At 44.7% G+C, this 12,985-nt stretch overlaps 1 protein-coding gene across 1 annotated transcript in view; it reads right to left on the reverse strand.

The window, feature by feature from the left end:
- The window catches only part of LOC146179122 (uncharacterized), a 37,830-nt gene that overhangs the window by 15,005 nt on the left and 9,840 nt on the right, over positions 1-12,985 (reverse strand). Inside the window, exons 2-3 of the mRNA XM_084580116.1 lie at positions 11,879-12,031; positions 463-500 (exon numbers count right to left, since the gene is read on the reverse strand). Coding sequence (XP_084436242.1) covers positions 463-500; positions 11,879-12,031 — 191 coding nt within the window. The remainder of the gene's footprint in view (positions 1-462; positions 501-11,878; positions 12,032-12,985) is intronic.

Raw genomic sequence — 12,985 nt, forward strand, 5'->3', positions numbered from 1 at the left:
AACTTGAGTTAAACAAAGGTTAAACACCTATGACTTTTACTTGCCACACATACCATCACTAAGGCCCACAGACAAACTCGTGCATGTGGGAAACCTAGAGCAATATAAAAATATTGGTAGCATTGCGCTGATGTTATCTATACATCAGGAGAGAAGCAGGAGAACGCGCACTGAGCACCTCTTCTAACTGAATGCAATCGAACTCATTTATGAACTTTTGCCTGGGAAAAATACTGAAGCATATCCTAAAGCGGGAAAACGACGCCACCTTATGAAATGATTAGACTAATTTTACCACTTTCTGGATAATTCAGAAAGCATTCCTTTTAAACTATTACATAACATGGATAGAAAGATGCATAGGAAAGTGGAGTTCCGGTGACAGTTAAGTCCTTCCTCATCTGTAATATTTCTAAACACTACGGCAGTACAGAAAGAATGTATTGCATAGAGTTGACGTACTTAGTTTCCCACGTATTCGGCACCTGCCAATTTTCCCTCTGAAAAACAAGAACAGATGGTGTAGGTGAACGCAGCAAAAGTGCCCAAAACGGCAGTCCCTTGTAATCTTCAGAGGGTGGATAATAGCGAACAACTCGTGCAGGTAAACGAAATAGTCCGCCATGTTCCTTACAATATCTTGAAATACACAGATAAGAAATAAGCATAATATTATTTTAGAAAACACTGAAAAGGACGAGAGGGAGTTTTAAGCTGTATTATTACACGAACTGGAGATTTTAATTTTTGTTTGCCTTCTTTGAATGGCCCATCAGATAAGAACGATGTGCATTGAGTTGTCCTGCAAGTAATTCTAGAATTGCGGTTGTGTTACTTTCACGTTTATCTCTGAAACACAGATATTGTCACGGCCTCCTGTTTATGACCTGGGAAGAATTCAACACGAGTGAGCTCCACAATTTTCCTCTGCTGTACCAATTTCTGCACGTACATGTTGGTTGATGACAGAGGTTTCATAACAAAAACACACTCTTGGTAAGTGCGTTGTCGAAGGAGAGGACTCCAGATGTTTTGAATATCAGGTATTATTTACTAGCGCTGGCAGCGCTTCGAGCATGGTCACATGCTGTTTTGACGACATCAAGAATCGCCTGCTTAGGCCAGGATAGAACACGGGCACCCAAGTTACGTAGCCTACCGCCATGACCCCTCAGTCATCGCACTGAAAAGCACATATAATTGTTGCCATTATTTACTGCCAAATAGCTCAAAAGTTACTGATGGCATACTCATAGGACGTGCAACAGCACGTGCCAGACGATGGCTTCTAGAATCTCTGTCAATCAAAATATTCTGAATGAAGAAAAATGCAGTGTCTATTCACCTGAATCACCAAGCCTTGTAAGTGGCCTTGGCCGCGGTGAATAATGCTCACCACATACCCACTCACTGGATGAGGATTTGGTTACCCTAGTGTATTCATGGTCACACACTCATACTAGAATAGGTCAAATAAACCTTGCCCTTTGTTCCTTGAGGGCATCGGTTAACACCCATGGCAGCCCTGAGATCTCTCACACAGCAGAACGTGCCAAAAATCAGGCTCAGGACCCGTTGCTATTGAAACCTGATCTTTGCAACGTTCAACGATAAAACCTTACTCAATGAGAATAGCGTAGCTTTCCTGTTAGAGGAACAATCAGACTTTAAGTGGGGATATCATTAAGCCTGTACTCACCTATGGAGCTGAAACGTGGAGGCTAACCAAGAGAGTTCTACTTAAGTTGAGGACAACCCAGAGGGCTATGGAACGAAAAATGGTAGGGGTAACATTGAGAGATAGAAAGCGTGCAGAGTGGGTCAGAGAAATAACTCAAGTTACCGACATTCTAGTAGAAATTAAGAAGAAGAAATAGACATGGGCAGGACATGTAGTGCGAAGAGAGGACAACCGATGGTCGCTGAGGGTAACAAACTGGATTCCAAGGGAAGGAAAGCGTAGCAGGGGGCGGCAGAAAGTTAGGTGGGCGGATGAGATTAAGAAGTTCACAGGGGTCAAGTGGATGCAGCTAGCACAGAACCGGGTTAAGTGGAGAATTATGGGAGAGGCCTTCGCCCCGCAGTGGGTGTAATCAGGCTGCTGCTAATGATGATGCTGATGATCATTAAGCCAAGTAACGCTTGTGTTGAGATCAAGATTGAGAGTATTGCTAGCTACATGTAGGGTTAACTTTACAGATTCTGTCGGCCACTCCTTCTCTGTATTGACAATTAAATATTACATATGATCCACAAATCAGGCCCATGTCTGAGACCTGGTTGATGTACATACATAGAAGTTTAAATTCTCTCCAGCTGTCACCACCTGGAGTCCATATCGGAAACAAAGAGGAAAATTAAAAGAGAGGACACCTCTTTTCTACAATCGCCGGTTTCTGCGCGGAAATGTAAACTCCTGAAGTGGACTTTTATGTGCTTCTGTTTGAAAAATACGAAAAACAAGTGTGTTTCCGCTGAGCACACTGGAGAGCATTTAACTTTCTACATCCCGGCACATATCACATGTAGAACATAGTGGAGACGATGCACGACCGTCTTATTTGAGGACGCAAGGGCACGAATACAGTGGGTGCGAAAATAACGGCTCCTGTGTTTGTGTTTATTTGCGCCACATATCTGAATACAGTGGGTGCGAATACACTATAGCTTGGGATCTTGTAGTTCCTTGGTTACGCATGGCTACCCTACTGAAAAACGAAAAGTTCTACGAGGCAATAACCTCACACAATCTCATCAAATCCTATCATACATTGCACATCATTATCATAAAATATCTTCCATAATTTACGTCAATGTACAAGAAACTATGAGATCTTACGCAATTATATGCGACTTGTATGTGATTTCTTACGTGACTTGAGCGAGATTGTATGAGAAAATGTGCGGATATTGCCTCATACATTTTTTTCAGTAGGGTAATTAGATGAATTATAACAGGAACCTTTGGTTTATTAAGGGACTTAATAGATTGCTTGACAGCGCTTTGTGGGTCAGGCTGTCAGCCACCTCGTTTCCCATGGCACAATGCGTTACTTAACCCATTAAAGAGAAGAACGTAGAAATGGCTTTTGCTGCGCAGACTCAAGTAGAAACATGAGAGATGAAAAATACTAGAACCAGTAAGCAACCCATGCTTCATGTTTTGAAAGCAGGATATGGAATCCATTATGATCACCTCACGGTGGGCCGCAGAGGACCAAGATTACGTAAAGAAGCCTCAATGGGAACTATTTTAGCCATTGTGGAAGTCGCGACTTCAGTAAAAAACAGACCACGCATTATTCTAGCAAGGAGTATGAAAAGCAGGTGCCCTTTCCTCTGACATTTCAGCAGCACCATTTCAAGATCTCGGGTACACTCTTTTCTAATCTGCTCAAGTTTGAGCAAACGCATTCCCCCCAGAGGACTAATATACACCCTACAGTGCCTGGGAATCGATCAGTGGATCCTTTCACTAGAGATATGCACTCACGCGAGCAAGTGGAATATAGGTATTAGAAGATTCAACAACTGGGTCAGATGGGAAAGGTCGAAGTATCTAATGCAAAGCCTATTTGGACCTAGCTGAGGGGATAAGGATGAGATGAAAATTTTAAAAGCCTTTACGAACGATGCCCGCACAAAAGAAGATTGCTCAGCGGCTGATCCTCATTTACTTTCATAGAAAGCAGGACAATCATTGATGAAGTAATCGAGACAATAGTGGCTGAAGCGCAAACTTAAGATATAAATAGGGAAGGTAAACAGAAAGGCAGAATGTATTATATATGTATACCAGTGAAACATAGCCACGACGCACGACGAAGAACTAGGACACACAAGCGCTGACATCAGCGCTTGTGTGTACTGGTTCTTCGTCTTGTGTCTTGGGTTTTTTGTGCTGGTATACATACATAATGGATCACAACTGGCCCGCACTCTTACACTACTGAGAAAGGCTGAAGCCATCCATTTCCTTGGCCAAAAAGAAGTCGAATTCGGTCTACCGTGGTAAACAGAGGGAGCTAGGTGTGCCAAAGCCTTGGAAGCTTCTGCGCGTCCTAATTTATCCTACCATGCACCAAGTCGGCCGCTAAAGCCATGTTCACGATGATTGTGCAAACAGCCCAGGATACAAAAACAGAGCAGGCGGAGCTGAATACAGCATATCTATGCACAGATCTTCCAAATCCAGAGCTGAATGCCTGATCACATAAAAAAGAAATCACCGCTATTAGAAAAGTTTCTGCCCCATGCCCTGATCAAACACAGCCACGTTCCTATTTCACCTGTGCGATGCCACTACCACGTTGGGGATATGCTTCAAGTAGCAGCTTTGAGATACATGAACGGTATTGATAGCCCTGAAGGCGGCCGACCTCCGGTTAATTCCGAAACCCAAGAAGCCTATTAATCGTCAACAAAGCAAAGCGCAAAAATTAACATAGGACGAGGAGGAGACAGGACTAGGGATCGAACCTGGTACCTCCCGAATACCGGTCGGATGCCCTACCAAAACACCACGCTTCGCTCTAATAAACTGGATAATCTATTACCAATGCCGCTCATCTCGTGCTGAGGGAAGCTCAGATAGAGGGTCGTCGATACAAGGCTCAGTCGGTACTTCGAATATAGCCTCCTACCTTGGTCATTCCTGCTTCTTCTCTCACCTGGCAGCGCAAGAGGTCCTCTTGTACCTGAACAAGGACCTTCTTGAGGCGCCAAAGTCACAGGCAAGGGCTATAGGGGTGGTTTTGTTGAAAGGAGTGTTCGATAAAATTCTGCTTAAAGACATCATGCAAAGCCTTGCCAACACAAACTGTGGCGAGAGCACCTACAACTATACCAAATACATATGATCTGCCAGTCTAACTACTGCAAACTTTAACTTTGGTGCAATCAAATCGTATCCCTTTACTCTATACCCGAGATGAAGTCCGCACGGGGGCGGTACTGTTGCCTCACTTCTTCACTCTGTCTATTAAAGACCTGCCAGCCCTTCTGTTTGAAATCCCGGGAACCTAACATATATTGTATATAAACGAAATCATTATCTAGTGCAGCTCGAGGAGTAACGCCAAAATTAAGGAGCCTCTTCAAGCAGCCTCACGTACTGTGAACAGGTATACGGCAGTCAGAGGGGCCTCTAGTCATCATGCAAACGTCCGAGTTGCTCACCCTCAAGAATCGTAGGGCACGACTAGCGCACAATGGTGTATGTAGACAACTAAGCAGCCCAGAAATCCACAGAGATCAAGGTCCTAAGAAAGTACATCTCGCAAGGGCGACAGAACACCACTACTTTGAAGAGCCCTGCTACATCCGCCAATAAAACCGCTCAGAGGATACACATAAACCGAAATAAACACTATGACATGAATAAAAAGGACACCATCCTCTTAGTTCAAGCTTCTGTGGTCTCGGGAATAGGTTGGGGAGGCCTCATAAACCTCTCCAATTCAAAAATTCGAAATTGGAAAGCTTGGCACACTGAAAATGAAGCCTACAATACAGCCCTGGGGCTAAAAACGCGATGGCAAACGCCAAAGAGGACGTCTCTCGAGCACATAATGCACCCAGAGAAAACCTCACAACACCAAGCAGAGAATTTCTTGAAATGTCCCTATTAATCTACCCTATACTGCCGACATGAGAGAACAGATACAACTTGGTGTGAAGAAACTCGTCAAAGTTACGATATAGCGGTTATTGTGAATCCCACATGTAATATTTAAAGGCGGAGAGCAAGAACAGAAGATGTTCAGAAGAAATGGGACGAGCAATCAAGCACCTCTACATGGACGCATCAGGACCAAAAAATACAGTGACGACTGTTGTGGTCTTAAACAGAACCGCCGTAACTGCTGCACGGATAAAACGTTCTACTCCACTCACAGACAGGAGGCACTTATTTTAATGCGTAAGCATCAAGTGCCTATGTTTGCGGGGTTTCCGTCAGCAGTTTGTGAGAGCATGAGTATGTCGCACTCGAACTACGTAGAGCGAAACCCATGCCAATACCTGAACAAGCAATAAAACATAGCTTGTGTGAAATTTGGTGCATATAGAGTAATTAGGTAATTAATTAGAACCAAGAAAGTCAGTATGACGTCAAAATAGCCGTGCAGGATAGCGGTGACGTCCAAAATTGGGTCGCACATACGTGGCGGTGGCGTAGAATTAGAACATCGGCGCCGCATACATGACGACCGTGGTTCGAATCCCGGCTCTGTGCAATTATCCAGCGGAATAAAACAAGAAATCCGCGTGTCGATGGAACTGCATAAAGAGGATTGCGGTGCGACCTTGTGGCGGTGAACGCCTCTTGAAACTCACTCGCTCACCAGAATAGGTGTTAGCCACCCTGGAGCAGTAACTGCCCGCAACCTCTCATGAATAGTCCTGTAAACACTGGCCCTCAGTCCCCAGGGGCTGCGGAGCAACTAACCACGGCAGCGGTCAGATCTGTAACGCAGCGGAGGGTGCTAAGAATTTCTGGCTCCGGATGGGCCGCCACTGGAAACTGACCATGGCAACGTTCAATGCTAGAACCTTAGCTATAAAGGATAATTTATAAGTGCTGCAAGAGGAACATGAGGGTATGAAATGGGATATCGTAAAGGCTCAACTCCATGAGCCCTCGAAGCGCGCGTCCTGCGCGCTTGGCTGCGCTCGCGCCGGCCAGAGGAAGTCTGCGCATGCGCGACGCGCCGCCCACAGCCGAGTGCGTTCACGACGCTCGGTTCCGACAGTGCCAGATATTCGGCGCGCGCGCTGCGCGCGGCAGCGCGCCTCCGAATTCCAGCGTGCAAGCATGACCAATCAGCGGGCGCTCTGCGTCTGTTTCTTCCGGGGCGGGTCTGGCGGGCCTTCCAAGTATGTTTTGAGCAAAATGGCAGATCTCCACCTCAGTGGAAGCGCGTCGTCCTGCATTGGCAGCCAAATAAATGAAATCAACGAGCTGCTCATCGCCGCCATCGAACGATGGCAGCTGCTATGGCTTGCGAGCCACACGCTTCATTAGAAAGAGCTGATGATGGCGGCTTTATGGATAACAGTGGCCGCGGAACTTGTGCCGAGGTTCACGCACGAAGGTGAGATGCTGAACCTGTTCGTTCGTTATTCATAGCGTGTATATTCGTTATTCATGTCGTATATATCAAATATTTCATGTGTATGTTCTTGAGTTTTCATCACAGAGGCTCTAAAAACGCTCCAGAAGCGGTGGAAAAGCCTCCGCGACAAGTTCCGCCGATTATGCAGCGCGTGAAAGATCGCGTACCGCGCCATGCGCTTGGAGTTGTGAACCGCTTTTTTTTACGCTCCGGGGCGCGGTGCTCACCGCGCAGGCACGCACAACGCCCGGCGCGTAGGACGCAGAGGTGTGTATGGAGTCGGGCCTTAAGCCTTAGTGAGGGTAGGAGGCCGAATGAGGCATAAACTGTACTGAAGGACGGGTACGGGCTGTGTTATCGTCATTGGCCGCCATTGGAAACTCACCCTGGCAGCGTTTAATGATTGAACTTAGCCAGGGAGGATAGTTTGGTAGTGCTGTAAAAGGAACTTATGGTTTGAAATGGAAAATCACAAGGCTTAGCGAGCTTAGGAGGCCGAATGAGGCATAAACTGTACTGAAGGATGACCGTGTGCTGTATTTTCGAGGTTTACCGGAGAGACGAGAACTAGGAGTGCAGGATGGCAAACATCGTAACTAAGCATAATAAGCTGCATAAGCAGAAGGTTGTGCACTCATACGCGCCTACATGCAGTCATGATGGCCAGGTAGTCGCATGTTTCTACGAGCATGCAGCATTGGCAACGGGGAAAATACAAACACAGTATACTGTTCTTATGGACGACTTCAATGTCAAGGTAGGCAGAAAGCAAGTTGGAGACCATTCAGCGGGCAACTGCGGCATTGAGTTAAGGAAAAGCAAGGAGGAGGTATTAGTTGCGTTTGCTGACAGCAATAACTTTCCAATATTGCATACGTTCTTCAGCAAGCGGAAAAAACGTAATAAGGGAGACTAAGAATGAAATTGATTTTATACTCTGTTCTAACCCAATAATTTTGCAGGATGTAGAGGTAAGCGAAGAGATTCGATGCAGTGACCACAGGATGGTAAGGTCATAAATTAATCTGGATTTGAAGAGGAACGAAACAGACTAAAGAGTAAGAAGTCAATAAACGATTTAGTAGTAAGGGGGAAAATAGAAGAATTCGGGTTCTTACTGCAGAATATATATTAAGTGCTAACTGTGCAAGCGGACCATAGCTAAGAAGCAATGAACAATAATTTCAGAGATATCATTACTGAGTGCGCGGTAGAAGTAGGCGCTAGAATTGTTTGAGATGATACCGGTAAACTTCATAAAGAGATGAAAGATTTGACTAAGAAACATCAAAGTATGAAAGCCTCCAAGCTAAGAGACCAGGTAGAACTGGCAGAGATATCACAACAAGTCAATAAGCGCAAGATGGCCGCCATAAGAAAGTGTAACATGAGCAATATTGAGCATGGTCTAAAGAATGATTGTAGCCTGAAAGCGGTACAGAGAAAATTTGGCATAGGAAAAATCAGATGTACGCGCTGAGAGACAAGGCGGGCAATGTCATTACTAACATGAAGAAGATAGTCAAGGTAGCCGAGAATTTCTATATTGAAGTCTACAGTAGCAAAGTACAGGACAAAATTGAAATTGGCTGTAGTGAAGAGCATTCAGACGTTCCGCTAGCAAAGAAGGACGAGGTTAAGAAAGCTTTAGAAGCTATGAGAAGAGGCAAAGCAGCCTAGGAGAACAACGAAACTGCAGATTTGCTGAAGGACAGAGGGAAGGTGGACGCGAAAGCGGAAGGATAGAAAGGGGTGCCTTAGTGGAGGGCTCCTTAGTAATTTTGACCGCTTGGGGATCTTTATCGTGCTCCTACATCGCACAGCACAGGGACATTATTTCTGTTCGCCTCCATCGAAATTCAGCTGCTGGCTGTCAGGATCGAACACGGGTACTCCGGCATAGTATAGTCAGGCGTCTTACCACTGCACCACTGCGGCACTTTATTTTTATTTAATACAAAATGTACATAATGCGAAAATATGCCGTAAAATATTTACAAAGTTTGCAGGCCGCTTGCCGGCCGCGAACAATGGAGTCACTTCATGTGTGCAAGATTTCTAAACACCACCTCAATTTGACCATCGCCTTCTGTATCTTTTAAAGCATCATGCATTTCCACAATACTTTCGGCAAAATATTCATACAGGGATCTGGCACCAGTATCACCGTGACGATTATCTATAGCACTGAGCCACACAGAATGCAAGCCCATCAGGAATATGGCATCGTAAGGTATTTCATCGTCATAAATTGGCAGAAACCTGATACCTAGCCGTGTACGAGGAAGATCCTTTTGAATGGTGCGCTGTAACACGTCCTAAAAAAGATAGCTTTGTTACACTCAAAGAACATATGTTCGACTGTTTCTGTTTTGTTACAAGGAAAACAGTTTGTCCCCCATGGTGTACATCTGCCGTTTTGACATAACCAAGCTTTAACAGGTAGGGTACGAGTCTGTAGATGCAAAAAGAAGGTCGTGGTGGCGGGCATGACCCAAATTTTTCTCAGCCTCTTTAACACGTCTTGACCAGCAGTAGCTTTCAAAATTTGTCAGTACAAGGAAACTGGAAAGATCATGTCAATCAGAGTTTTCGTTAGTTGCTTTCTTTTTACTGTGTACAAGTACTGCCTGGTGAAACGCATGGCAAGAAAACGATAAGACGCCACCACCTCTCGGAGATAGCGCGACACACCATAACTTGATGAAACTATTAAATCAGGTAAGGGGTTTGACAGCATGTATTGAATATAATAATAGAAAAAGAGATGTCGTTGTCTGCGCAGAATCATGAAGCGCAGCACTATCTGCCTTACATATAAATGACAAAGACCAACGTCCCCGTCACCTACTCTTCGAAAGAGGCTCGTTCGGGACATTCGCTTCCAGCCGGACCCCCAGATCAATGTTGCAAAAATGCGATGGAATTTTTGAAACTTCCCCCGCGAACAATACAAGCATTGCAAAATATACATAGATTTTGCAACAAGAAAAACAACAACAACAACAGCAACAAGCACGCGCGGATACAGACAAGATACGGCCTCCCCATTGAGTCGTCAACTCTTTTATCTCAGCCACCTTTCTGCTCCAGGTAAAGTCACTTTCCCAGTAGCATTCAAGCTGCACCCAGAGATAAGTCTTCGGTGTAGTAGACCATTGAACTTTCTCAAAGACAACAGGTGTCTTGTCCCATGAGCCATGCCACAATCCCACACACTTAGTTAAATTCAGCATGCTGCCGCTTTTGGCACAGTATTCCTGCGTTATGTTCAGTAGAGCCCTGATACTATCTCTGTTCCGTGCAAAAAAAGCAACGTCATCCACATAAGCCAATACTCGGATTTCGCATGACTGTAAACTGAAGCCTTTAACTTCCTTACTCTGCAAAAATCTTCGACACAATGGCTCCAAAAAGAGCGCAAAAAGTAACGGTGACGGGCAACCTTGGCGAACCAAAGAGAGTACATTTATACGTACGATGTTCACCGATTTTTCTTTTTGCGGCAGCGGCAGCGCGTCGTGAAGGCAGCAGGAGTAGCCGCAGCGGCTACCACTGGAACTGCGAGTTAAAAGAAGGCTGCGCGGAAGAGTAACCAGAGTTAACGTCCGAGTTAGTTAACTTCGGGTGAATGACGACTTGGATTAAGGCTTTAGTATCGTCCGCTGGCTGAGGGTTGAAGGTAACTGGGGTTACAGCCTACAACTCTTTGCGAACAGTTCTGGTCAAGTTCGCCTCCAGCGACTGCCGCTGTGGTGTTGACAGATCCTTCCACAAGTACACTACGGCTATATTTAGCGAGAGGTTGAAGTGAGGAACAATGCCATGGCGTTTAGTTTGCTGAAATCACCTGCATACCTATAGTACGGAGTAAATCATCGTATAGTATTTGTGAAAAATCAGATTAATTGCATCGTCAGCGATTGCCTTTAAGATGCGGCCCGCCTTCTCGAACTCGGAACTTGGAGGGGTCCGCTTTGCGACGTAGAGCTAGGAGATCTTGTATATACGAGATTTTATAATTTGGTCAACGTTTGTGGTGTGGATACTAGCTTTATTGTAGCGGTAAGCTTGCGTCCTGTTAGCTTGCAAAAGCGAATCTGTAACTTGTGTTTGCAGATATCCCATGATGTCAGATCTTGTTTGTGCGTCTCTAATCGGACACGCGCCGTAGCGACCTAATAGAAAATTACTTTCACAAGCATCAGGCTCGCATCCCATTGGTTATGTTTTGACGCGCTCGTACATAACAAACCACTCTTCGACATAGACGTCATTGGTTCCGCAAAAAGTACCCGAATTACGGTGCTGCGTCATGGCGACAGTGGGTGGTGACTGGGCTAGTTTTGTCGTTGTATAAAGGGTCGCCTCGGATGGCTTCGTCTTAAGGCTAACCTTCCGGCCACTGCGGAGTTCCGGTTTCTGGTATTGGAGTAGTACCTAACACCCCCACCAAAATTGTACGATGAAACACTCAGACCTAGCCGCAACACTTCGCCTTCAGGGATACACTCGTCGGACAGACCAAGTCTATATTCAGCGCCGTCATTGCTCACCACGCCATACTTGACGTCGCCAGACGGCACACCGTAACAATATGTTGGTAATGAACTTCTTCATATAGAGTAAATTCTTATTCAGACCTAGATTTTACACGCACCTAATTTGAGGCAAAGAATCAGAGGGAATAATCAACTATGTTTCTGTTCTTCAGATAACAAACGGTATAAGCGAGCAGTTACTAAGCATATATCACACCATACGGTTTTCTCTCTGTCGCGGAAGGTCAGATCATGGTGCAGTTGTTCGCCCACGGTGGAAACGTATGAAGACTTCCAGCATGCTGTTACGGTGTTCATCACCTTTTCACGATTCCCCCACACGGCGACCACAGGATGTTCAGCATCTGAGAGTAGCTGGATATATTTGAAAACAAAATTGTCGCAAATTTCAGTTGCCGTTAAATGCTAAAAGTCTTATGACAATTAGTGACAATTAGGCACTTCTCTTTTGTACACCATTAAATGGTATTTTATTATGCCTATAAGACATATAAAAAACACCGATCCATCTTCCTTTTCTTTCATTTATTGCTATTTTCGCTGCTTTTATTGGAAAAGCCATGGGTAAATTGTTGAAACGTAGTATACGCAGATATAAAACCAACATATAGCATGCTCTCTTTGCATTCGAGGGCATACCTTTACTTTATGAACATAATTCTTTATTTGTATGTTTTTGAGCATTTTACGTGTTTTGTATGTTTTGCATGTATTAATTGAAGGCGAACACAGAATAAATGCGAAGAAATGCCATTCCTTAGAATTCTCGGCCGCCTAGAAGACAAACGCAGATTTGTTTATGCTCCGATAAAATTGCGCTGGCTTAATTTTACACCCGTAACAAGCAGGAAAACAAATATAACTAGCCATGATCGACATCTATACTTAAGCTGCGTTAACCACAGTTCTCACATACTCAGCACGTCATTCGCAAATGTATCTAACCGCCAAAACATCTATTGGTCTAGCGTGATCAGGGCGATGCACTGTTGATGGTGCTAATCATGCTCTGTCTGCCGGTCCTTTAGAACAACCGCGTTCGTGAAATTTTGTTGACCCAGTGAGGTGTTATACATGACACTGTGTTTTTTCAGTAGAATTATTCATTCATAAAAATGATTTTATGTACACAGCTTCTACCTTGCTTCCAAAAATAATCAGTTGAGCCGTCATCAAAAACAATGCCTTTCCATCTTTTGATACACTCATATATTTTGCAGTTATTTGTATAACTTTTTTTTTCGCTAACTTGCCATCAGGCAAACTATAAAGAGTCGTGCAACTCGTTTTCTACCAGAAATTGGAGAA

Source organism: Amblyomma maculatum, chromosome 9 (assembly GCF_055883805.1).
Source record: "Amblyomma maculatum isolate TAMU_Amacu chromosome 9, ASM5588380v1, whole genome shotgun sequence".
Lineage (NCBI taxonomy): Eukaryota > Metazoa > Arthropoda > Arachnida > Ixodida > Ixodidae > Amblyomma > Amblyomma maculatum.